The sequence below is a fragment of the Eriocheir sinensis genome, unplaced genomic scaffold (genome assembly GCF_024679095.1).
Source record: "Eriocheir sinensis breed Jianghai 21 unplaced genomic scaffold, ASM2467909v1 Scaffold698, whole genome shotgun sequence".
NCBI lineage: Eukaryota > Metazoa > Arthropoda > Malacostraca > Decapoda > Varunidae > Eriocheir > Eriocheir sinensis.
Genome location: NW_026112051.1, coordinates 95001 through 122551, shown reverse-complemented (window position 1 = coordinate 122551; position 27551 = coordinate 95001). Strand labels below are relative to the sequence as shown.

Genomic DNA, 27551 nt, shown 5'->3' with positions numbered 1-27551 from the left:
ACACACACACACACACACACACACACAGCATAATGGTACAGTATAATTCATGTCTAACACACACACACACACACACACACACACACACACACACACACACACAGTATAATGGTACGGATACCTTGCCATGAAGCAAGGCTTTGCCGTTTATTGCAAGCGGTTGTAATATTCATATCATATCATTTATATATTGATACCATTGTATGATATTCAAATTCATATATACTCAATATAACACATTCATGTCAGATAACATGTTTTTCATTGTATCCTTGCCCTAGCAAATACTGCTACTAATAACATCACATTCATAACACCTATCACATCTCACTAACATGCTATATATATATATATATATATATATATATATATATATATATATATATATATATATATATATATATATATATATATATATATATATATATATATATATATATATATATATTCATTCATTCATCATATATTCATATCATATATATATATATATATATAGTATATTCATATCCATGTTTACTGTTTATATTCATATAATTATATCATGTTATTCTTTTTTCACACACACATTATGCCTAGCATATGTAAAGAACCACATCATGTTCATACTGTATTCATCAGTGATTAGTCACACCATATACATAATCATATCACAGTCACATTCCTCTCATAACGCATCATATTCATATATTCACATCACGAATATTCATATATAATAATACATGTGTAACACAGGCTATTTTATGAACTATATTATTGGCTGTTATAATGCCTGACAAACCCTCATCATTTAATACAGCCGTAATGGGTTTTGTGCCTGCTGACTGTACTGACTGTCTCACTGTGCTGAACATGTTATCATGCAGCAGCTGCTTAACTCGTTTGTTTGTGGCACGCAGCGCACGCCTCCTCGTCTTGTGGGAAGGAAAGCACCATCACTCTGGGTCCAGTTTTGAAGATTCCCTCCCAGTAAGGCACACAGCACTTGTATGGCAGTATTGTTATCTGGGTAAGAGGCAGAAACAATGTTAACAAGTTTTTCACTGTTTTCAGAGTCAATAATGCACAAAACAGAGAGCGTGACCTCTCCTGACCGCAGCTGACCCGACACTACCTGGCACTACTTGGCCTACGTCACGGTCTACCCCCCCGTGAAGAGGCCTCCCCCTCTAGATGGCCTTGGTTAATGGCAAAAAGATTTATTTCAAGTTTTTTTACAATAGTCTATCGATTTTAACTTATAATAATAATAATAATAATAATAATAATAATCAGTTTATTCAGGAAATTGCAGCCGTTAAGCTGAAAATGTACATATTAATATACAGTGCAACCATAAAGAAAAATACAATATGAAAGGGGTGTGGGGGTTTGTGATTTACATTAACGGAGGGAAAGTAGTGATGATGCTTGAGGGGTGAAGAGGTGGAGGAGTGCAGTGTGGTAGAGCGATGGGGCGGGAAGGTAATCCTCCTCTGGAAGGCGAGTAGGTGTTAATCCGAGGTCATCCCCAGGTCACAATGCTGGGTCAGGTAGCAGCAGGTGGCCAGAGAGCAGGTAGAGGCGGTATCGGTGGTCACTCAGAAAGGGGCTTAGCGGTGGAGTGCTAATCCAACACAGGTGGCAAGACAGATGTGAAGACTCGCTGCTGTGCCTGGGAACAGACTGCACAGCCTCGGTGGTGAGCAGCCTGCTCATTGCCCCCACCTGAGTGACGAGTCCTCCACTGCACTGCACCTGACCAGACTTCAACAGCAGGATGGGCGGGCCTGGGGGAGACCTCGGGGAGTCGGCAGGGGCCTGATGGAAGGCCGCGGCGGCGACACACTCGGCGATCCCGATACCACACACGCACTCCACTCACTGTCTGTCAGACTGTCACCATGATTTCACTTAGTCACAAAAAAATTAACTTGCTATGTAGTGATTCTGGAAGTAGGTTTCTTGATGAAAGGGGAGAGGGGGCTGGAGGGGAAGGGGAGAGGCCAACAGGCTGGCCCCGGGCTACTCCATGCGGAGCGCCATGACCCACGTCTGACCTCGGTCAGGACTGGGCGTGACTCAGTCGTTGTCTTTCCCTGTAATCCCAAGCCATTCATAACACCATGCAGTCGTATTGTGACTATGTGTATATTCCACAAATAGATAACGTACGGAATAACAGTGAGACAGATTGCCATGTGCAGGTCATCGCTAGATCTGTCAACAATGGAGGTTTCCCCGGCCCAAGCCACAGAGCTCAAGTTAGAGAATAGTGACTTTATTTTGTTGTGATTTAACCGTGTAGCAGCGATGGGCCAAATTTGTGGCTTTACTGTGTAGCAGCGATGGGCCAAATTTGTGTCTTTACCGTGTAGCAGCGATGGGCCAAATTTGTGTCTTTACCGTGTAGCAGCGATGGGCCAAATTTGTGTCTTTACCGTGTAGCAGCGACAGGCCAAATTTGTGTCTTTACCGTGTAGCAGCGATGGGCCAAATTTGTGTCTTTACCGTGTAGCAGCGATGGGCCAAATTTGTGGCTTTACTGTGTAGCAGCGACAGGCCAAATTTGTGTCTTTACCGTGTAGCAGCGATGGGCCAAATTTGTGTCTTTACCGTGTAGCAGCGACAGGCCAAATTTGTGTCTTTACCGTGTAGCAGCGATGGGCCAAATTTGTGGCTTTACTGTGTAGCAGCGACAGGCCAAATTTGTGTCTTTACCGTGTAGCAGCGATGGGCCAAATTTGTGTCTTTACCGTGTAGCAGCGATGGGCCAAATTTGTGTCTTTACCGTGTAGCAGCGATGGGCCAAATTTGTGGCTTTACTGTGTAGCAGCGACAGGCCAAATTTGTGTCTTTACCGTGTAGCAGCGATGGGCCAAATTTGTGTCTTTACCGTGTAGCAGCGACAGGCCAAATTTGTGTCTTTACCGTGTAGCAGCGACAGGCCAAATTTGTGTCTTTACCGTGTAGCAGCGATGGGCCAAATTTGTGTCTTTACCGTGTAGCAGCGATGGGCCAAATTTGTGACTTTACCGTGTAGCAGCGATGGGCCAGATTTGTGACTTTACCGTGTAGCAGTGACGGGCCAAATTTGTGGCTTTACCGTGTAGCAGCGATGATCCAAATTTGTGACTTTACCGTGTAGCAGTGACGGGCCAAATTTGTGCCACGATATAAACCCCCCAAAAAAGATGATGCATAAACTGATCACAAATGCTTTGATATATATTATGAAATGGTTTGTGTGAGGGGTGATTTTTTCTCATTTTCTCGCTTAGAGGGACCATTAAGAAACATGATCCCCGCTGCTACCAGGTTAATTATTTTTTTTTATGTGTGTGTGTATAGTGGGTGACCTGTTTGCTCCCCTTCCAGCACTGCCGACACTTCCTGAACGCCTACAACAGCACGCTTGGGGACAGTCGACAGGTGTTCGCCGTGCCCTGCTACACTATGCACATTGGGAACCTCAAGCTGTGCAAGCCTAAGGTATGCTACTGCTGCTGCTATTACTACGAATGTTAATGATTTTTATTTATTTATTTATTATTTATTTTTTATGGGGTCTTCATGGTGCACTGATTCACTCACTCGGCTCACAGCCGAGAGAGCCCGGGTTCAATTCCCGAGCGGAGTGGAAAAATTTGGGCGGCTTTTCCAATACCCTACGTAGCCCCTGTCCACCCAGCAGTGTACCAGGTATTAATCGGGGGTTGTGTCCCGTCTCCTGGGGTCTGTTCCCTTCTCCTATAATTCCTTCCCCTCCTGTCTCTCTCCGGCATATGACCACAGATGTTGCGTTCACTAAACAAAACTTCTCTCTCTCTCTCTCTCTCTCTCTCTCTCTCTCTCTCTCTCTCTCTCTCTCTCTCTCTCTCTCTCTCTCCTTATTGCCTTTGAGCTGCCTCCCTTTGCTATAAAAATAAAAAATAGAAAGTTTTCACAATTTTGATATATTTTTTTCATTGCCTACTGATCATGCTTTTCTTCCCTGCATCTTACAAAGTGTGAGTTACCCGAGGGTTTGGATTGACTTCAACCTGGGCACCTCCTCCATCCTCATCCTGTGCCAGGTGGAGAGCACGCCCCAGCCCTCCCACCCGGTAAGTCAGTCAGGTAGTTGCTAGGTGACTAGGGGCCGTATAGCTAAACATTCCGTCGCCCAAGTTCACATATTTGACAAGGCATTCGTTGGAGTTTTGAGCAGGATTAGTTTTATGGCCCTGGTGGTAGTTTGATTCTTCTTCTGGACCGTGAACCTAAGGAAACACTCATTGGAACCTGATTGACCCACTCTTTGACCTTTAGAAATAGCTGATATGAGAAGCCAAAATGTCTTATGATACCGACCCAGGTCTCCCACTTATGATGACATACTCTCTCCCAGTTGTTCATCCTTCTCATGTCTTCCTCCACACACTGTCTCCAGTAGGGATGTACCGATGTATTGGTATCGGTGGTATCGGCACAATTTAACCCGTCCACTGCGATTGGAACGAATTTGGCTTTCACTGGTAGCCTGATAACATATACTCCCATGTCTTTCTCTGCCTCTGTGGTGGATAGTGGAGTGTTTCCCATGTGGTATTGGTGTGCTGGATATCCCTTCACTGGTAGCCTGATAACATATACTCCCATGTCTTTCTCTGCCTCTGTGGTGGATAGTGGAGTGTTTCCCATGTGGTATTGGTGTGCTGGATATCCCTTCACTGGTAGCCTGATAACATATACTCCCATGTCTTTCTCTGCCTCTGTGGTGGATAGTGGAGTGTTTCCCATGTGGTATTGGTGTGCTGGATATCCCTTCACTGGTAGCCTGGTTACATATAGTCCCATGTCTTTCTCTGCCTCTGTGGTGGATAGTGGAGTGTTTCCCATGTGGTATTGGTGTGCTGGATATCCCTTCACTGGTAGCCTGGTAACATATAGCCCCATGTCTTTCTCTGCCTCTGTGGTGGATAGTGGAGTGTTTCCCATGTGGTATTGGTGTGCTGGATATCCATTCACTGGTAGCCTGGTAACATACACTCCCAGGTCCTTCTCTGCCTCTGTGGTGGATAGTGGATTGTTTCCCATGTGTTATTGTTGTGCTGGATATCCCTTCACTGGTAGACTGGTAACATACACTCCCAGGTCTTTCTCTGCCTCTGTGGTGGATAGTGGATTGTTTCCCATGTGTTATTGTTGTGCTGGATATCCCTTCACTGGTAGCCTGGTAACATACACTCCCAGGTCTTTCTCAGCCTCTGTGGTGGATAGTGGAGTGTTTCCGATGTGGTATTGGTGTGCTGGATATCCCTTCACTGGTAGCCTGGTGACATACACTCCCAGGTCTTTCTCGGCCTATGTGGTGGATAGTGGAGTGTTTCCCATGTGGTATTGGTGTGCTGGATATCCCTTCACTGGTAGCCTGGTAACATACACTCCCAGGTCTTTCTCTGCCTCTGTGGTGGATAGTGGAGTGTTTCCCATGTGGTATTGGTGTGCTGGATATCCCTTCACTGGTAGCCTGGTGACATACACTCCCATGTCTTTCTCTGCCTCTGTGGTGGATAGTGGAGTGTTTCCCATGTGGTATTGGTGTGCTGGATATCCCCTCCATAGCTGCAGGACTTTACAAATTTTCTTCATTGAATTGTAGCCACAGACACCCCATTCCTATAGGTTGGTGAGGTCTTCTGGTAGGAAATCCACAGTCAAGTGGCTAATTTTCAAGGTGCAGGGTTAGGAAGGGACGACCCCAAGTGAGGCGAGTTTTGTGTGTAAAGTCCCGCCTAGGATTGTTAAGGGTTGCCAAGGGGGTTGTATGGTAACAGGGTTATCAAGGAGTGACTGAGGGGCCAGGCTTAGAGCTGTAACATTATTGTGTTGAATTTAGGCAACAGTCAAAAGAATGTATTGTTTTATAAGGTATCAATATTTATACAGCTTATTAATCCCTCACTTAATATGCAGGTACTGCCAGAAGAAGACAAGGAGGAGGAGGAGGAGGTGGAAGAGGAATCATTTGGTGAGTGTTAATTTTGTTCTGTTGTTTCTTCCTCCTCTCTCAATCCTTTTCCTCTTCTCTGATTCATTTGCATTCTACAATTGTTCCTTCTCTCTCTATTCTGCTAAAGTCTTCTTCTTCCATTCCAAGGTCATGCTCCAACTCCTGCTGTCCCCTCAGAGTATTCATTTCCCTCAGGTCATCTCATGAGGGACATTAAGTGACGGCCACACACTTTTCCACAAATGTTTACACTTCTGAGGTGATAGGAGGGGACATTTCAAGGGGTTCATTTTCAGCATTTATAGTCACTGTAGAGTTTTGAGATTTTTGGAGGATCATGAACAAGAATCTAACTCTTTACACACCAAAAATTAGCTTCATAAACCTTTGCAGTCATTCTTAATGTTTGCCTCAAATTTTGTGTGTTGTGTGGCCTGGCCTGACATCTGGCCCTGGGGCGAGACTCTCAAAGCTGCTAGGAGCCACACCCAGCCACAAGCATGCAATGCCTTCACTGTTAGGAGCTTGTAAGCCACACCCACCCACAAACACACAATGCCTTCACTGCTGCAATTCTCAGAGATACATGATCGTTACCTAAGTTGAGTGGGTCGGGTGCAGCCTTACCTTGCTGTACATGAAATGCATTATAATTACCTAGTGTTCCCAACATGAAAATAGGAAGGACATGTTTTCAACAAGTAAATCTATCTGTTACAGTGAACAGCAGAGAGAGAGAGAGAGAGAGAGAGAGGTGTAACAATTGGCTTTTGAAATAATACATAATTCTCTTCCCTTCTCTTCCCTTCCCTTCCTTTCCCTTCCTTTCCCTCCCCTTCCCTTACCATACTTTCCATTCGCATTCCCTTCCCATCCCTTCCCTTCCCTTCCATCCCTTCCCATCCCTTCCTTCCATTCCTATCCCTTCCTTTCCTTCCATCCCTTCCCTCTCCATCCTTCCCATCCCTTCCTTCCCATCCCTTCCTTCCATTCCTATTCCTTCCTTTCCCTTCCCATTCCTTCCCATCCCATCCCTTCCCTTTCCATCCCTTCCCTTCTCTTCCCTTCCCATCACATCCTCCTTTCCCTCCTTCCCATCCCTTCCTTCTCTTCCTTCCCTTCTCTTCCTTCACATCCCTTCCTTTCCCTCCTTCCCATCCCATCCTTCCTTTCCATCCCTTCCTTCTCTTCCCTTCCTTCATCCCTTCCTTTCCCTCCTTCCCATCCCTTCCTTCCTTTCCCTTTCCATCCCTTTCTTTCACATCCCTTCCTTCTCTTCCTTCCCTTCGCTCGGTGTAGTATCCACTCGGGAAAAAATTACATGAAAAGTTTTTCAACTGATTTCAATAGCCAAGGGGTCAACATTTACAAAAAAAAAGATAGGGCATGTAGAGGTTGGGGGGGAAATTATACAGGGATCAAAGTTCAATGACCTTTTCTAGAAATAAGAATAAAGTTGTCTTTATGGAAAAAGATATAGGACATGCATATCATTGGAGATTTTCTGAGAAATGAATAAAAACCAGGAGGAGACTCCAGGGACTACATCTTGACCTTTTAAATGGGCTCAAAGGTCAAAATTCACAAATTTATTACTAATATACATAAAGAATGCATGATTTTCACAATGAAAGCTTGTGTGCTTAAATTCACATGTGAGAAAAGTGATCTAGAGGGCTGGGTGTCACTACCCCCTCCAAGAAAAGGAAGAGCTGGGGAGTGGGGGCTCTCACTGGGCAGCTAAAGGTCATTGACCTTTTTTGTACATTTTGTCCAATTTTGTTTCTGGAGAATATTGATAAAGAAAATTATAATGGTTGTTGTGGAAATGCTTAGTGGGGAGGGTGAGAACAGCCTAACTTTGGACCTCCAAAAATAAAAATAAATGGCCAATTCCTCTGTGAATGTGTACACAAAAGATTGCCTGAAAATTGGTGTAAATTGATCATAGTAACGTGTGGTTTGGTGGCTGTCATAAACATGCCAAACCAGCCTTCCAAGGGCTTGCAATTGTCTTCTGTCAGGTCAAATATCTGGCCGGCCCTTCCATCCCCACCATCATGAGCAGAGCTGTACACAAATACTTTACAAACACAGTAGAATTCATGCTGAAAATGCCAATACAAAATTGAAGCCATTTGAGAAAGACTTGAGGTTAAACTTACACCAAGTATTGCCAAATAAATGATTTCCTCTTCCATCAGAGCACAACACATGCAGGAACACAAGGCAGCAGCAGCAGCAGCATGGTTACACAGACTAGCCCTTCATGGCAGTTACAACAACTTCCTTTAAGGAGGTTTGGGGAGCAATGTCAACATCTTAGGTCCAAGTTTGTTGTCCTCCCCATCCTCTTCCCTCAGGCGTAAGAACAGAGGTGTTGAGATTATGCCACACAGCAATCTGTAGCTGGACTCTCAGGGCGTGCTGCAGGGTTGCTGCATTAGGGTGAAGCCTATCAGGATCAATCTTGCAGCTTGCTTCTGAAATTTGAGGAAAGGAGCTTTCTCTGAAGGAGTATCTCCACATGCCACACCTGCATTGCTTTGACACCTGCATGTTTTAGCTCATCGTGGGAGGAATCAGTGTTCGTGTATGTGTTGGTGACATGTCTTGGAAAATCTCATTTGTAGATTGTCTCCTTTGTGTGTCCATGGATACAGTGTCATTGCCTGACCATGCATACTTGAACAAAAGATCAGTTTGGTCACTAATTCCTACTGACGATATATCATACAGGCCATCCATGAGTGGGAACAGATTTGTGCAGTAGACGGGTCGGTGGTACACGAGAAGTATTAATAATCTTGGGCAACAACAACAGCTTCAGGAGTGCTCACACTTTTGACAAGTCCAGTAGCTGTCTTGACGACCAGTGTGTCATCTCGTGCAGTGTCAGCTGTGTCTTGATAAATGCTTCTTTGTTCTCCTCATTGGCAAGAAATTGTTCCCTATCACACAGTCAGTTCTGGTGGGACTCCCAAATTATGAGATATTGTTCTGCCTGCCATTGTACGCATGTGTTCATGATCTTTGGATCCTTCCATCACACACTAGTACTGCACCATCAATGAACCTTCCCTGAACATAGCTATCAGCTGTGGCTTTGATGCTTCCTCCATTTCACTGGTGAAGTAACCATCCCCCATCCTGTTTTCCATGTCCAGGCCAAGAGCATCCTGCCAAATTCAATGCTTCCAATAAAGAAGAGTCATCTATTTGTATTAACAAGACTCTCCTAGCCCTTCAATGTAAGCTTTGAAGTTTCCTTCATCCTCCTCATCTCTCATCTGTCATCACCTAGCAATCCAGCTTGTGCACAACCTCAAACAGATACAAATTGTTCGGCCAAGGATCGGCAACTTTATGCAGACTGTTACCCTTGAGACCTCATCTCAGAATGAACTATCATACATTGAAACACCTTATTTACAACATGTGTTCCTCATCTTTACTGATCAAGACTTGTGCGTTTGGGTTTTGCTTTATTAAACATAGAAAGCTCAATGACCTTTGATCTCTTCCAAACCACTTATTCACTTTTTTTTTAAGCAGCCATGGGAACTCAAACAGGGTCACTATTTTTTGCATGAAATATTATATTCTCCTGAGATAAGATAACTTCTTAACAAATGCTGGCGTGTTGAATATTTTGACCTCAATTTCAGAGGTAATATATTGTTTTTTTGTAAGTGGTTACATTTCAGATCTTTCCTTGACACCATTCTGTTCATTTTGACACTACCAAGATCAGCCATTTATGACGTTTCATTTGCGAGATAGAGATTTGGACCTTTTAACGAAAGGTCGTTGACCTTTGACCCTGTAGAAAATTCCCCAACCTCTACATGCCCTATCTTTTTTTTAGTAAATGTTGATCCCCTTGGCTATTGAAATCAGTTGAAAAATGATTTCATCTAATTTTTTTCCCAGATTTAGTAGATATTTTTCTAATTTTGGGTTACTAGTGATGTATTTTGCAATCCAGGATCCCTGTGTCGCTGCCCGCCGTGCATAGCAGGAGTCATTAAAAATCCTGCCCGGTGGTTTCCAGGAAGGGTTCTCACATAGCCTCTTCTATGGAAGAGTAGTAGCAACCACGGCCCTGTTATAACTGATGTGTGGTTGCTCCTCGGCTGGCTGGAGGAGAAGGCGACACTCTAGAGCCGGGAGTGGGTCGGTTCAATTGACGAGTTGCTGCCACCGGCCTCAGTAGCTCGCATATGTCCATTACCGAGCGATGGCTGTCTGGCCATAGTATGCGCAGGGATTCCACCTCCCACTGAGTCTCCTGATTGGCCTGTAGCTGAAGTTGCAGTCTTTGCGGACAAAGCCGACTCGGCTTTCTTCATTACAGCCGTGTAACTCTTTGCAGTCTCGTCATTTTCCATCCACTTCTCTTTGATTATGTGCAGCCTCGCTTCTCTGTCTTGAATGCCATCCAGCCTAACTGTTGTAGCCGTGTCATGAAGTCGCTCGGCCCCTCTCCAAATTGTTGTTCCTCGAAGTGCAGGATCCTGATTTCGATAGCGTCAGCGGTCGATGACAGAGCAGTCCAGTGTGTTGGCCCCATTCTGCGTTCAGCTGCACTCGTTGCTCTACGTATGCAGCCGTCTGTCCCGCAGCTGACGTAGTGACAGCCCGGTAGTCTGGCTTATCCCACACTTTCACCCCTCGCAAGACGTTGGCATCCCTGGTGTAGTGAAACGCCCGGAATGCTGCCGGGGATGTCGTCGCCGAAGGTTAGCGTCAGGGGCACCTCTTGCGGGCGGAGTGTGGGCGCAGAGTCCGTCATTACGTAGCTTCCTGCTGCCACCAGTCAGGGTCCAGCAAAACAGCGTCTCAAAGAAGTGCTTTACTCCCAGGTATGGAGGCCGACTGCCAACTCGATCAAGCATCTCTAATCTCAATGGAATGGAATGGAGTTACAAACCCAACAACCAACACATGACATAATATACAATAATTAACCCTCACTGATCATTCAATAGGCTGTGATGCAACTGTCTGGAAGATTCTGTTTCCTCCATTAAAGCAGTTAGGGTGTGGAATGGCTAGTGCCATATTATAAGGATAAATAGCATTATTGTATGTTCATAGCTTTTTGTTTTATATATATATATATATATATATATATATATATATATATATATATATATATATATATATATATATATATATATATATATATATATATATATATATATATATATATATATATATATATATATATATAAGGCCTAGCAGCCTAGTCCCAAAATGTCTGAAAAACTAACTTTTTTTTTTTTTTTTTTACAGCAAAGGAGACAGTTCAAGGGCACAAAAAAAGTAAACATTAATAAAAAAAGCCCGCTACTTGCTGCTTCTAAAAAGAATCCAAAGAGGTGGCCGAAAGATAGGTCAGTTTCGGGAGGAGAGGTGTCCTGATACCCTCCTCTTGAAAGAGTTCAAGTCGTAGGCAGGAGGAAATACAGATGAAGGAAGATTGTTCCAGAGTTTACCAGCGTGAGGGATGAAAGAGTGAAGATGCTGGTTAACTCTTGCATAAGGGGTTTGGACAGTATAGGGATGAGCATGAGTAGAAAGTCGAGTGCAGCGGGGCCGCGGGAGGGGGGGAGGCATGCAGTTAGCAAGTTCAGAAGAGCAGTCAGCGTGGAAATATCGATAGAAGATAGAAAGAGAGGCAACATTGTGGCGGAATTTAAGAGGTAGAAGACTATCAGTATGAGGAGGAGAGCTGATGAGACGAAGAGCCTTAGCCTCCACTCTGTCCAGAAGAGCTGTGTGAGTGGAGCCCCCCCACACATGAACCTGATTTCATTACAAACTGTTGTAAAGAATGTTGGCTGCCTCCACATCCAGGCCGAAACACAAGGGCAGGACCATGTATCGTGATATGGATTGTGTTCAGTGCTTGATTGGCTCCCTCGCAGACACTCATGTGGGAGCACATCTTGCATGCTGGAGTGTTTCTTTGTTATATGCCGTAGATTACCCAGACGCATACGCAACTTGAAACATGGTGTCATCCCTAGGCTCAATAATTTCTTTTGTAGCCACATTAGGATTCCTATTACTAATTGTTTGAGAAGCTTTTGTGTCTTAACCGCCCCGTTGTTTTTCTCCTTTCTTACCCTCTTCAATTGAATGAGAGCATGCTTACCCCCCAGCAGATCATAGAAATTACCCTTAGTACTAACTTGTAAAATGGCAGATAGACATTTAACCCGGTGGTGGTAGCTGCGGGGATCATGTTTCGTAATGGTCCCTCTAAGTGAGAAAAATGAGAAAAAATCGCCCCTCACACAAATCATTTCATAATACGTATATATCAAAGCATTTGTGATCAGATTATGTATCATCTATTTTGGGGGGTTATATCATGGCACAAATTTGGCCCGTCGCTGCTACACGGTAAAGCCACAAATTTGGCCCGTCACTGCTACACGGTAAAGCCACAAATTTGGCCCGTCACTGCTACACGGTAAAGCCACAAATTTGGCCCGTCACTGCTACACGGTAAAGCCACAAATTTGGCCCGTCGCTGCTTCCGGGCTAAGCTCCTATAAGGAAAAACTCTTCTTTAGAACCAACTTATGGCAACGTGAGCAGCATACTTAATTAAACTTCCAAGACAGAGCTTCTCCTTTCATAGAACAATTAACTTTCTTTCATGACCATATTATATTAGTAATTGTACTAGTAATGGTAACATTTGTAGGCTACATAACAACAACTGTATTTTGTAATATTAACTGCTACATTATACTAGAAAATCCAGCTATTGAAGTAGTAATTAGAACATCTCTACCCTATTTCATTCTGATTTGTATTGTTCTTCCTTCCATCCGATATCTACTCCAAGAATTCAATAACACTTCAATAACTCTTAAGACAGTTGGACATCAATGAAGATATGAATACTCAGAGTCTTTACAGGTAGAGTTTGATTGATACATAGTTCCGTTTAACGAATTAGAAGCCTCAGGATTTTGTCTGTTAGATGTAGATAACCGGACTGTACTCCCAATAAATACCCAAATTCGGGCGGGGGCTTCGTGGTGCAGTGGCTAGCACACTCGGCTCACAACCGAGAGAGCCTGGGTTTGATAACCCGGCTCAGAGGAAAAATATGGCCTGCTTTTCCGATACCCTACGCCCTGTCCACCCAGCAGTGTACCAGGTATTAATCGGGGGTTGTGTCCCGTCTCCTGGGATCTGTTCCCTTCTCCTATAATTCCTTCCCCTCCTGTCTCTCTCCGGCATATGACCATAGATGTTGCGCTGCCCACTAAACAAAACTTTCCAAAACTTTCCCAAATTTTGGTCCTAATTACTGCAGCCAAAGTCACTCATTCCTGAACCGTCCCATCTCTAGGTATTGAAGCAGATGCAATTCCAGGCCGACTTAATCAATCAAGATTTTAACCGGCCTGGACTATTCTACAGGCAGTGTTCAGAAATTTGTGGAGCGAATCACAGATCTATTGTTATTGAAAGAACTTGTATTAACTCATTCTTAAACTAAATTTCTTTATCAATTGAAACCTCCCCCCTAAACCTTAGCTTAATTATTGAGGTGATCCTATTCATTCTTTATGAATTCCTTAATTATGCCACAACTTTCTTTTCTCCTAAGATTCCTCCTAGTCTTTATATTTAATATGAAACCTTTTTCTAAAATTAGCTTTTGCCCCACAACAGAAAAACTTCAATTTCTCAATCTTGAAAATTATAATTAATATTCTCCATCTTTGAACCTTCTCCAAGAATCTTCAACTTGTCAGTAAAGTGAATTTCCACTATCTTGACGGTGTTGCTGCCTCACTGAGCTTCTCGCTGATCCTTGTCTGGGAGAAAATGATTTGAACTCTTCATAAAGAATTGAAAGCTCCTTTACAGCCTTCCCATAATGGCTCCTCTGTGTTATTTGTTGCCTTGTTCAGACTAATTGTCTTTAATAATTTTAAGGACTTTTCTCCTGTATGTGTTTAGTAGATCTGGGCACATAATGACACACCACTATCTCCTCCACTGTGAGTCATAACGTTGGGATGGCTCAAACACACCAAACATGTGTTTAGTAGATCTGGGCACATAATGACACACCACTATCTCCTCCACTGTGAGTCATAACGTTGGGATGGCTCAAACACACCAAACATGTGTTTAGTAGATCTGGGCACATAATGACACACCACTATCTCCTCCACTGTGAGTCATAACGTTGGGATGGCTCAAACACACCAAACATGTGTTTAGTAGATCTGGGCACATAATGACACACCAATATCTCCTCCACTGTGAGTCATAACGTTGGGATGGCTCAAACACACCAAACATGTATTTGGCCATTTAGTTCCCCAAGCTTTGCCTTGATGCCTTTTATTGTGAAACCATTACAAACACAGTAATTCGTACTTTAGCAGTAACTCGTCCGGTGGTCACCTACTTCTAACTTTGTTAGGAAGTACTGGAACATCTCTCTCTATTTAATCCTTTTATGTGCTCAAATACTCCTTATAATTTTAGACTCTGCCGTTGCTATTATTCAGTCCTATGTATTTGCAGTTTTAAGAACTCTTTATACTAGAGAAATTAACTGGTGCCATCATTCCATGGTTTTCAGCCCCATCACCTAGTAGCCATGACTGCTTACTGGCAGAGGTGGGCGCGGTACTGAAAAATCAGCAGTGCGGCTGTGGTAGTACGGTACTTTTTCCGGAGTGGTGCGGTCCCATTTTTTTCTTTCCCAGTGTGGTACGCAGTGTGCGGTACTGCGGTAGTGGTAGTCAAAATAAAAAAATACTTGAGTGGCTACCCTGGCTATCCAAACAAAGGAAACATGCTTAAAATAAAGAATGAAACATCTGCCGGCACCACGGACGGGTCCAGGGTTGAAATGTCCGGCACCGCGCGAGTTAAGGAAGACTGGCAGCGAGGTAGTTTAGTCTGTCTATTTAGTATTTAATTTTGAACAATAATTGAAAAGTCAGAATGATTGAATCACTGATTCTGATGACTGATTGAGTCCGATTCACTGCAAAAAAAAAGTTTTCTGTGAGCAGCAGCAGCAGCAGCAGCATGCCGCCGCGTGGTAAATGCCGTCTTTGATAGTTTTCAAAGTACTGCAGGATTTTTTAGTATGGTCTGCGGTAGTGCATTATTTTTATAAATTTTGCGGTAGTGCTGTTGTGCAGTACTTTTTTTGTGGTACTGCCGCACTAAGTACCGCACTTGCCCACCTCTGCTTACCGGCTCTGTTATGCCACCGGCTTAGTGACATGATTTCACCAGCATAATATAAATCTCCTTATCATGAGATTTGTTGTTGCCACTTTACTAATGGCCAGATATTGAAGGCACTCATCAAGGATCTTGTACCAAAGGTCTCCGTTGAGGTATAATTTGTTGTTGCCACTTTACTAATGGCCAGATATTGAAGGCACTCATCAAGGATCTTGTACCAAAGGTCTCCGTTGAGGTATAATTTGTTGTTGCCACTTTACTAATGGCCAGATATTGAAGGCACTCATCAAGGATCTTGTACCAAAGGTCTCTGTTGAGGTATAATTTGTTGTTGCCACTTTACTAATGGCCAGATATTGAAGGCACTCATCAAGGATCTTGTACCAAAGGTCTCTGTTGAGGTATAATTTGTTGTTGCCACTTTACTAATGGCCAGATACTGAAGGCACTTATCAAGGATCTTGTACCAAAGGTCTCCGTTGAGGTATAATCTTATTTATTGTGTCAGAAGTTTTCTTATCTTACTTTTGAGCCTTTTTCCATAGAAGACTGATGTCCCCCACAGAAGAAATTGGTATACATTGACCCCCTCTTGGCATCCAACCTTTTAATCCTTTTCAAACTCCCCTCTTAAATACTACAAGCCTTCTTCAGTAACATGAGCCCACCACGAGAAGCTCCCAAGCCATCCCAAGACTCGGCCCAGCTATTATTCTAGGGATTTATTTCACAATAGTACTTGAAGAATATATTGAAGCTTCCTTACTATTCAGTATTTGGCTCCACATTCTTGGTTGTGACTGGCCTGCATGTCATTATTGGAACCTCTTCCTTACTAGTAGTCTGCTTTATGTGGCTTTATAAATGCTCTGCACACCATTTGAAGCTGATGCTTCATTTTGTTCATGTTCTTTGATTATTTTTATACATTTTCATTTATTGATGAGGAGGATAATTTTTTTTAATATAACAGGTATATCTGACTTCCAATCAGAAAGTTTAATTTTTTGAAAAAAAGATTTTTACAATGTTGATAATTTCAATTATACTTTATCATCCCTACATAGTTATAACTTCAGCAACTTTACTTCCTAAAAAACAATTGTAGATGGAGAAAACCTCCTGTATGAATGTGTATTTGAGCCCAAAGGGTTTACCCTTCTCTTTGTGATTCTTTATAATTGCCGGAATTTTCTTAATTTTTGATGTATAGATTACTTTACCTATCGCTTCAAACTTTAAATCTGACTAACATTTTTTCTTGATTCTTTAGCGGTCCAATCTTTCTGTTTATTCTCTTACTTGCTCTTATTATGAGTGACCGCAGAGAGCCTTAGAATGATCTTAATAAAGAGCAATGCCATGACGTGTGAGTTGCATTCATAAAGAGTTTTTTGAGCTGGTTTTACCAATTAGAAAGCCAATAATTGCGTTTTATAGTTTGGACCTAAATTTTAGACTCTAGTCAAACCCAAAAGAGGTGAATCACTGTTAAATTAAGTTATTGCCAAGAGGAATATGATGCCAGAAGCTTCTAACTTTTTCCTAAGTGGTTGATTAAACTCCGTGTATATTCCTTGCTAATTATTTCTCGTCTACACCTAGCGTTAAATTGACTTCTTTTACACACGGCAGTTTAACGCATAAACCACCAAAATAAGTTTTTGAAGTTTAAACTTCGCCCAAACATTGTAAACCAATAATGGAGAGATTTATAAAAACTTCAGGAAAAAATGAGACCCTTTATCTCAAATTCCCAAGATTAATATCTTTTTAAACTATTTTCTGATCAATTTTACTTCATTTAAACCCTTCTATTTCTTTAAATTTATACAAAACAAAAACAAAATATTTTGAATCTATCAAAAAATAAATAATTGATAGATAAGTTTTTGAAGGCAAGTTTATGACATCGTAAGCGAGACAATGTCCCCCGTACTCACACAAACCCAAAAGTACTATCACCCTCTTAAAATAAAATATTACCCTAAATGGTCTTCTGTGTACCTACAAAAAAAATCACACTTAACACCCTTATCAATAGAATTCTTGCATATTCAGCTGTAAAAATGAAAGCAAACCCAGCAGCCCCATAATTAAACCAGGAAACTAACCCAGACTCCCCCTCAGCAAAGTCAAATGGGGTCCAGTTAGTTTCCGCCAAACAAAGCCTCTATGAAAGCCTTATTAAATGCGTGTTTCTCTTCAAGGTGCAGAGGAAGGGTTAAACTACCACCAGGGTTCATTGTGTTCCCCTCTGTGTGGCCAAAGGTACAGTCTTAGGCCATGTAGTAATGGTGGACACAGCACTGTTACTGTGTGTAGACAACTCCCTTAGTTAGTTTACCCTGGATGTTGGTGAAGGCACAGCCGCAGGCCATGTAGCTGTGTGGCGTTAAGCCTCATCCCCCTGATTTGGTTTGTCCTGGCTTTGTTTACTTTGTTATTTATAGTTTTATTAAAGAGTGATGTATGTATGTATGTATGCAGTGGTGGGACTCAATTTTTTAAGAACAGGTTCTCTCACTCCTGGACTGGCTAACAATGGGTTCTATCACAGTCGCTAGAAGCAAACCATGATGCTGGTTGGCCCGACATAGTGCAAAGATTGATCTTTGGGTTGCTACAGTCTAGCAAGTGAAATTATTGATTTTAGTTATTTTTCCAACTTTAAAAAAAAAGTCCAAATTCCTAATGGTTAAAGCTTAATTAATGCTGAGCGGACAGTATATGCTTAGTGACTATTAAAATGTTTGGGTTGTTGCAAATGTTATTATCCATTAGACCAGTGGTTTCCAACCTTTTCGAATTCTCGCCCCCCTTCATTAAATAACAAGTTCCCTGCGCCCCCCCCTCCACTCTGGTTTAAATATTGCTATTTACTGTCATAGTCGGCACAAGTCAGAGATAAAAAATGATACAATACATAATTATGTACTCATATGTATGACTGAATGTATAGGCTTACCTTTACTAGTGTGATGGTTGCGCTTGCTTCTCTGAGCAGAGTTTCTCAAATCTTGGAGAATGTGATGAAATTGAGACCCGTAATTCCTTTTCTATTACTAAGCGAGAACGGTATTTTGTTTTGAGAACAGCAACTGAACTAAATCCTGATTCACACAAGTATGATGTCGCAAAACGTAATAAAATGTCAATGGCCTTAGTTGACAAGGAAGGGTACTCATCTTTAACTTGCAACCAAAATTTTTCCAAAGGTCCTGCATCAAACACAAGTTTCAGTGAACCGTCACATGACAAATCAATAAGTTGCTCCTGGTCAGCTGTAGACAGTGTGCTTGTAGAGTTATCACCAAATGGGTTCCTTATCCATTCGTAATCACTTGTGTCTACATCTTTGAAGTAAAATGAGCACTTCCCCAGGAGAGTGTTCAAGTGCTCAGCAAACAATTCATTTCCACCTAGTACGCTAGTATGTTTGAGAAACTCTTGCAAGTTTGGAAACATATCAAAACTGTGATTTTCTACATTCCTTTTCCATAACTCAATTTTCTTCATAAATGCACATATTTTGTCACTCTGTGTGAAAATATTCACATGGGGCCCCTGCATAGACTGATTCAGTTGGTTAAGTTTCTCAAAGATATCAACCATGTAAGCAAGTTTTTTTTATGAAATAATCATCTGTGAACAAGTCTCCATCTTTGTTTTTATTTTCACAAAGGAATGTAGCAATTTCATTTCTAAGTTCATACACTCTCTGGAGTACTTTTCCAGGATAGCCAGCGTGATTCACAGTAATACAGTAGAGCAGTGTGTTCAGCACCAAAATCTTTACATAACTGTGCAAACAGTCTTCCTTTCAATGGACTGTTCTTTATGTAATTTACAACCCTGACAACATCTTTGAGCAAATTACCCAATTCTTCATTCATACTGCCTGATGCAAGTGCCTGTCTATGAAGCATGCAGTGTGTCCATGAAGCGTGTGGAGCCTTTTCTCTCACCAAAGCTTGCAGTCCAGCATGTCGTCCTGCCATTGACTGGGCTCCGTCAGTGCACAGTCCAACACAATTTTCCCAGCTTATTCCATGTTCATTGAAAAAATTGTCAATCATGTTGAACACTTCTACAGCTGTGGCTCTACCAACAATAGGTTTACAAAACAACAGATCTTCCTTAATTTCATTGGCAGATATATAGCGCACATAAGTTATTAAATGAGCATCTTTCACTACATCAGTAGCCTCATCTACTTGCAACCCAAAATGCGAATATTTAAGTGCATCTGTCAACTGATGACATAAATCATCACTAATGTCTGAAATTCTTCTGCCAACTGTATTATCTGCAAGAGGAATGCTGCGTAACTTGTTGGCACTTTGTTCACCGAGCATTATTTCCACCATGTCAATAGCAGCGGGTAATACCAAGGTTTCTGCTATGTTGTGAGCTTTTTTGCATCTTGCAATTCTGTAGGAAACTTTATAAGAAGCAAGCAAAGCACTTGCAGCTATGGTAGATGTCTTCGTGAAAGCCCGCCTCTGTTTATTATATTCATCAAGTCTCCTTTTAAAAAATTCCAGAGATTTACCAACATGTTCAGGGTGCTGTGTTTCAAGGTGGCGCTTCAATTTGCTTGGTTTCATGCTGTCCATGGCCAAAATATTTAAACACAACACACACTGAGGTCTCTCCGTTCCACTAACAACCGTAGATGTAAATCCAAGAGAGAGATAGCTGTCGTCATACTTTCTGGTTTTCATATGCTTGCTACTTTCATTACATTTACTGGAGTGAGGTTCACTTTCAGTTTCTTTCCTTTTGCCTTTAGTGATCAAATACTTTTCCATATTTCAAAATTTTAGTGAAATAAACGCACACGCTCAAAACTGTTCCTTGGCTTTGTAATTTTGCAATTAACAGTTATTTACGAGGCACTTGTTACGTCCAGAACGGTCACAGAGCTACCGTCTTACTACCGCACCCTCATACTACTGTGGCGGCGGGCGGAGTGCCGGGCGTGGCCACACGGCCGAGTCCCAAAGCTGGAGTACTGACGCGTCTGAGACGTGAACCGAACGGGAACCATACGAACGAAGCACTGTTTCTGGTAATCATTGCATGATTACAATATTTATATTTACAGCACGTTTCTCTCTTTATCTTTTATAGTTGTTTAATTCCTAGTTACTTAGTAGCATTTGAAATAATTTATAATTGTATTTAGAAAAATTACTTAGTAACTAAGTAATTTTCTACTTTATGAAGTGCTTGCGCCCCCTGGCAGCCCTTCGTGCCCCCTTAGGGGCGCGCCCCACAGTTGGAAACCACTGCATTAGACTATAACCAGTTGTGATAATGTTGTGCTAACATTTTTATAGCCACTGTTTGCAATTATAAAATATTTATTTTCTGTGCTTCAAAACTCTTTTAATTAGTTTATTAGTAATGCTTATTTTTTTAAATATTTTTGTGCATCTTATTAAGCAACCTTTACTTGGTAATATATCAGTTTATAGTAGAAATGTGTTTGAATTCTGCATTTACCTAACATGTTGCCTTCTGGAAAAGGAAAATATTAAGGAAAATGCTTCAGCTTAAGTCTTTTAGTCATGATCTTTCAGCCTTGCCTCTTCCACTTTGTTCTATTTTCCATCAGCACGACAATGTTGTCAATATACGATTGATCAGAATGCATCAATAGTCTATTGGGCTTATTTTGTGTCTCAGCCCTATGCCTATATATTTATAGATTCAAACGGTTATCAAAGTGATCTTGACATATTTAAGATCACCATTCCTTACGCCGTGATGCGTGACTACAGAAAATAATGGTTTCAGCCTCAAAAAAATAAAATAAAATAAAATAAAATCCAACCAGCTACAGTGGTCTGAAGATCATTATGAGCCCTGGGGAGGTCCTGTGAGGTTATCACAGGCGTGACAGCTGGCCTGTCTTCTTCAGGAAGACACAGGTGTGACAGCTGGTTGCCGTGAAGTAAACAAAACCAGCTGGCAGCGGTTGCTGTCGGTGTAGCCTTTGTAACGGCGCTCTCGTTGGAATCGGTGATGCCACATTGGTCTTGAACCCGTGTTCGGCTCCACCCGACATCCAGTCTGGTTTTAGTCGTGTTTTTGACTCTCAAAAGCCAGCAACAGATCTGTGAGGGGTTTACCAAAATAAGTTATAAGTAAAAGGTGTTCATGGGGGAAAAATTGAGAACCCCTGATTTAAGCTGACAGTAACAACCGCTTCTCAGGATTAAAGAAATTCCAAGAACAGGTTCTTGCGAACCGGCTGAATCCCATCACTGTATGTATGTATATAACTAGGATGTCAACAATTCCTCCTATTCATGTTCTGAAATGCCGAAATTTACTCTTTTCTCCACTCCAACGTGACCACCGCGTGTAACCAAACACACGAGAAATTAATCCAGACAAGGGAAGGTTTGCCGGTGCTGGGGACCAAACCCACGACCAGCGAGAAGAGAGCCACTCCTTCACCAGTCGGCCAAAGAGGTGCCCCCCCCCCTGGCAGAGGGAGTTATGGGAGGCTGCTGGCCCATCAGGCTTAGTCGCCGCGGCAATACAATTGTTTTGACCTCTTCCGCTGTGCATCACTCTTTGGGTGGTGCTTCTTCACACTTAGTTACTCAGTCATAGTTAAATTTGGGTTCCGCCATGCGCAGATCATGATGGGACAAACCACATGAGGGGGCGAGACTCAACGCCACACCGGGTAGACATGGCAGGCAGGGTGAAGCTCCCGTGGGTACACTCACCAAAAACTTCTCCATGCATTCTGAGATACACAGACCAACACTTTTGAGACACTCCTCCCAGTGTGTCAGCCTTGTGTACTCCTGCTCTTGTGAAGGTGCCAGGGACTCGGTATTAGGACATATGCACTGCTGAGGCTTGTCGCTTCAAAGCATTGTGCTGTGCTGGGAAGATATCACTTACGTATCCATAATATAATAATTGGTTGTGCTGATAATTCCTCATCATATAGGTGTTTTTTTCCCATACGTAATATGCTGTCATTCTGGTGGTAAGTACGGTGGCAGGCACACCCCCTCATACTCTTGCCTGGCCAAGTAACAGCCAATCATTGCACTGGAGGAGTAAGCTTGCTTCTGCCTTGCCAGTGCTCGGGAGTGCAGGAAAACAGTATCTGTGCACCTCACATCACCATGAAGTATTAACTGCCAGATAAAGCTTCCCCTGAAGAACTCCTTCTGTGGTGCCCCGCAGGGTGCTGCATCTACAAACACAGACGCAGTAACATCACCTGACCCAGTACAAACATCACAAATAAATAAGGAAGACGAAAGCGACATAGAACGTTAGAATACATCCAACTTTAAGAACAATTTGAAGAACACAGCACAGCGAGGTGACAGTGGGAAGAACAAATCATTATTGAAACACACAGGGAGCCAAAAGGGGCGTCTCAGGCCACCATACAGCTGGCGCTCTGCCGGCTTCCCGAAACCGCCCACTTCACCCAACGACAGCACCACGCCAAAGGCTATAAGGACGAGAATCATGTAAACGGAAGCCATGTAGAATAACACTACTCATGAATATTCACTCTTATGTACTATAACCATAGAGGATGTGACAATATCATAGGGTCAGGAGTGCACCCTCAGTTCAGGAGCCTTTTGTACCCTGTCAATAGTTATGACGTAGTAATGACGTATAGTGACGTAGGCAATCGCCCATATAAGGGGGTTCCCTCGGAGTACTCGGGGCAGAACTAGAAATAATTCTGACCGACGCTCATGTGTCCCTCTAAATTTTAGACACAATATGTGTCGTGTGTTCATCTACGCTGTCGTGAGTAGAAAGTGAAGTGTTGTACCGTAAAGGAAAGCGCACTAGTGTCCATTGTGTATAGTGGTATTGTTTAGATTATAAGAGTATATATATTCAGTGTATGTGTAATAAGAAATAGTTAGAATTGCAACTAGTATTGAAGTAGGACGATACTTGTCCCTTAACAGGCAGTGTGCGAGGCCTGACGACCCGCTGGGTCTGACTGAAGTGTATTTTGTATTTTATATTATTCTTGTTATTCATAGTGTTAAGATAGGTTAAATTAAATATAAAAAAGCGACAACGTTTCATCACCCCAACTACGAGCTCCTTCAAATACTCTTGAAGTACCAGAACATTAAGTCAGTTGTCGCAGGTACAAATCAGTCTTAAATCTCCTTGAGAGCCCGGTAGTGGGCCACAACACTTCAAAAGCCTTGCCAGATGTGTGTGTTTGGCCGCATATGCCTAAAACGTCAAGGATTATGATGAGACCAAGAAGACAGCCATATATATGTGCACACTGTTAACTTGACTGTAGATAGAAAGAAATACAAACTTGTTTTTAGCGTACAAAGAAAATACCTTCATTCGCCACGTGACATCTACAAGAAAAAATAGTCATTTGTCTTGTGTTACAGAATGCATGTTATAGGTCAAGGCTAGCAGTGATACTTAGCATACACAGGTAGGTCTTGCAGTATTCCAGATAGTGTTAGAAAACTGAGAACACTGCACAGTCACAACGCTGTCGGTCAAGGTGGAAGCAGAGTGAGGGGTTATGTGCGGTGATTGGCTGCCACAGAGCTGGTCAAGAGAAAGAGAGAGGAGGCTTGACCACCTGTAATATCCTACTGAAACAGACTGTACCTTACCACAGAGTCACTGACATAAGGTCGTCAATGCACTACAGAGATTATTGACAATTACCATGGGGGGACTGTGCTGTGGATGCAGTTATTCTGTAAGCCATTCCACTCAGGACATTGATCGCTATTCTGAGACGCTGCCGACTCTCACACCAGTTATTTCTAAATGTCAAAAAAAGGAAAATGTGTTCTCAGGAGTATTTTTTTTAGAGTTATGGGTACAGGAGCCTTGTAAGACTCCCACCAGGGTCAAAACACTAGCCATGGAAAGGCCCACAACTACCAAAGCCATGTTAAGTATGTGTGTGCTTGGGTGCAGAAATCTTTGATAACATGGACCATTCTCAGGCAGTTTAAATGCTGGGGTTGACCTCATCCTTATTCATTGCCAGTAAAAGTATACAGAATTATAATATCTGGCAAAATTAATACGTAAAGGACATACTGCACCAGCGTGGATAGCTATACGATATATGACGATGATAGGTATTTATTTAATAATGAGTGTATGCACCCCTGCCGTGATTACACTGTTAAAAATCTGCTGCGAGGTTTTGAGGCCTGTCACTAGTGGAGCCTGTGGCCACATGTCTGCAGACCCATTCATACGTTAGAGATGGAAACACCAGTCGGCTGTGCTATTTGACGATGACTGAGGCCTTCACCGTCAAGGATAATGATGACTTTGTGCTGGTCTTGTGGGGTCTACATTGCCACTAACTTGAGCAGAGAGAGAGAGAGAGAGAGAGAGAGAGAGAGAGAGAGAGAGAGAGAGAGAGAGACCTTTCCTATGAGTGGGGAAAAACTACCCCTTGCATCATCCTCCTCCTCTTCTTCTCCTCTTAGTCTTATTGGCGTTTTTCTTCAAGCCTGTAATAATTGCAACACCCAATTAGTACTGTATGCTGGGACATGAGAAAATTATTTTAGTTGTAAAACCAGAAAAGAAAGTCCTTGACTCGGGTTTAGCAGGCGTGCCCTAACACCTGTACCCATTTGAGTGACCTGCCAGGCTTTATACAGGGAGGGCAGACCACTCAGGGACAGAATAAGGCAACACTGGGGCCAACTTACCTAACAGTACATTTTGGCTGGGTGTGCCATCCAGGCTATAGGTGTACCCAGGGAAGGTTATGTATGCTACAGGCTGTGAATGAGGGGCAGGTTGTGCATCTCTTCCTGGGTCACTGGCTCCACCACCTACACACTAATTGAGCTGGTTTATGCCTTGCAGCCTTCACTTTCAGTCTTCTCAGCACAGCAACACTAAACCCAGCCAAGCACTGGAATACCCACCTTCAAGGCTATTACTGATGCTTGTACAGATGGTGCAAGAGAATCAAACCCCAAGCAGGCCACGACCACCTGCAGGGGGACTTACATTGGGATGTTTGTTTTTGCCTGCTACTGTCTATAGCTATGTTTAAGACCACGCTGTGAATATATATCATGTTCCTGGTCATGGCTCACTCACTCACTCACTCTGTAAGGAATTGGCTTCATATACACTCCCAGGAAGGTCATACTGGTGCCTGCTACTGTCTATAGCTATGTTTATGACCACCCTGTGAATATATATCATGTTCCTGGTCATGGCTCACTCACTCACTCACTGTGTAAGGAATTGGGTTCATATACACTCCCAGGAACGTCATACTGGTGCCTGCTACTGTCTATAGCTATGTTTAAGACCACGCTGTGAATATATATCATGTTCCACTCACTCACTGTGTAAGGAATTGTATATATATTGCAATACTATGCAATAAGTATATCATGCAATAAGTTAGCAATAAATATGCCCTAAATATGATATATATATATATATATATATATATATATATATATATATATATATATATATATATATATATATATATATATATATATATATATATATATATATATATATATATATATATATATATATATATATATATATATATATATATATATATATATATATATATATATATAATATATATATAACTTATTATGTGATATACTTATTGCATAGTATTGCAAAAAGTGAGCCATATAGTTTTCTAAAATAAATACAAAATTATTTTTTTGTCAATTATTTATTAAATAAATAAGGCATTTCTTCACTAAGAGGCTGATTCTGCAGGAACTTGACATCTTGGTGTTCTTTCTTCCAGAGTGTGCAGTGTGCCGCAGGCAGACCAAGACACCAGAGATGTCCGTTCAGCCATTCAATTCTGCCGAGGGAAAGAAGTCGTGTTAGTCAACTCTGATGACTTGTACTTTTCTCTGTGGACTCTGCTGTAAGCCAGTCACGGAAGATGTGAACTGTATCTGTACTATGAAGTCTTATAAATAAACTTAAGGGCCACACCTATGACTTTATCTTGCCCCAAACCCATTTAGCTAATCTCCGGACACTTTTTTAGATATAATTGACTTAGGTATATTTTTCAGGCTACTTTTAAAGCAAGTTACAGCTTTTTTTTTTCGTTTTCAAGATGTTATTGAGCCGTAAGGTGATATATCTAGTTGCTTTGATCTGGTGATAGTTTTGCACTCCCTCTGCACAATGAACGGTTAAACCACCCATGAAAACCCGGTTAGCCTTCTGTGGCCTTGGGAAACAGTCATAACAGCTTTTCAAACAAGCAAACTGTGGCGTCATTAAGTTCAAGAATAGAGGCTTTATTCAGAAGGTAATTCCTGGTACAGTAAGCAGTATAATCTGACTTACAGTTGACTACACAGCAAAGATCCGCACTCGTAGCTCACCCAAACAGGTCCCAATGTTAGGTACCACATACCCGTAACTGCATATACGTAACCTATACAGAACACTACACACTTCCCTTCAGTACCAGGAGGCTGCTGGGTCCCCACACGGTACAATAATTTCATGTTTAAAGAGAAAGAAAGATGCTTGGCGTGAGAACAGGGTAACTTTTGATATGAATAGTGGCACTGTATGGAAACATCTGAACATGGACCGGGGCTTTCAGAAGGTGCACCCGAGGAGAAAGACTTCACTAGCAGATGCTTGGCGTGAGAACAGGCTAACTATAGCAAGGACAAACACATCTCTCTCACCCTTCACTCTTGTCACCTTCCTCACCCCACACATCACTCACCCCTTCACTCTTGTCACCCTTCCTCACCCCCACATCACTCACCCCTTCACTCTTGTCACCCTTCCTCACCCCCCTATAGCAAGGACAAACACATACCTCTCACCCCTTCACTCTTGTCACCCTTCCTCACCCCCCTCTAGCAAGGAAAACACACACATCACTCACCCCTTCCTTGGTACAGGTGCACATGACACAGGGTGATATGCGCTCGGCTGCCCCGATGTCAATATCAGTCTTGCCGACCCCACATGACACGCGCTCCTTCCACAGCTCCGGGTTGATCCGGGACACACGAGGGTTCCTGAAACATCAATGGGATCATCACAGTGTCTGGTTGGTGGGATGAGAAGTTTCCGCCTCCCATGTTGACAAGTTCCAGAGGTCAAAAATGAGGTTAACTGGGTTCTCATGTCTGTGTTTTGGGGTTCCTGGTACAGAGAAAGGGTCAAACTACCACTGGGGTCATAAAACTCCCCCTGGAAATGCCCTGAACTCGTATGAAAGCCTAGTCAAATATGCGTGTTCTTAGGTTCTTGGTACAGAGAAAGGGTCAAACTACCA

General features: G+C 42.4%; 3 protein-coding genes across 35 annotated transcripts in view; 2 read left to right on the top strand and 1 right to left on the bottom strand.

The window, feature by feature from the left end:
- Positions 1 to 26232, top strand: part of LOC126993898 (uncharacterized) — a 49458-nt gene extending 23226 nt beyond the window's left edge. For 7 of the 10 annotated variants that reach the window (XM_050853060.1, XM_050853067.1, XM_050853065.1 and 4 more), the window contains 4 exons: positions 3355 to 3468; positions 3986 to 4082; positions 5935 to 5989; positions 26037 to 26232. The gene's annotated coding sequence lies outside the window, so the exon portion shown is untranslated. Of the gene's footprint in view, positions 1 to 896; positions 1007 to 3354; positions 3469 to 3985; positions 4083 to 5934; positions 5990 to 26036 lie in introns of all 10 variants that reach the window. The other 3 variants (XM_050853066.1, XM_050853064.1, XM_050853068.1) reach the window with 2 other exon arrangements.
- On the top strand, positions 4506 to 5928 carry LOC126993901 (uncharacterized). The gene is made up of 2 exons (XM_050853069.1): positions 4506 to 5112; positions 5212 to 5928. Exons 1-2 carry the CDS (start codon positions 4517 to 4519, stop codon positions 5618 to 5620), a joined length of 1005 nt encoding a protein of 334 aa, XP_050709026.1. The 5' UTR covers positions 4506 to 4516; the 3' UTR covers positions 5621 to 5928.
- Positions 25978 to 27551, bottom strand: part of LOC126993895 (heme peroxidase 2-like) — a 71451-nt gene continuing 69877 nt past the window's right edge. For 21 of the 24 annotated variants that reach the window (XM_050853044.1, XM_050853041.1, XM_050853042.1 and 18 more), the window contains 2 exons: positions 27156 to 27291; positions 25981 to 26096 (listed from right to left, as the gene is read on the bottom strand). In XM_050853044.1, coding sequence (XP_050709001.1) covers positions 26091 to 26096; positions 27156 to 27291 — 142 coding nt within the window. In that variant the 3' untranslated portion in view covers positions 25981 to 26090. Of the gene's footprint in view, positions 26097 to 27155; positions 27292 to 27551 lie in introns of all 24 variants that reach the window. The other 3 variants (XR_007748435.1, XR_007748430.1, XM_050853055.1) reach the window with 2 other exon arrangements.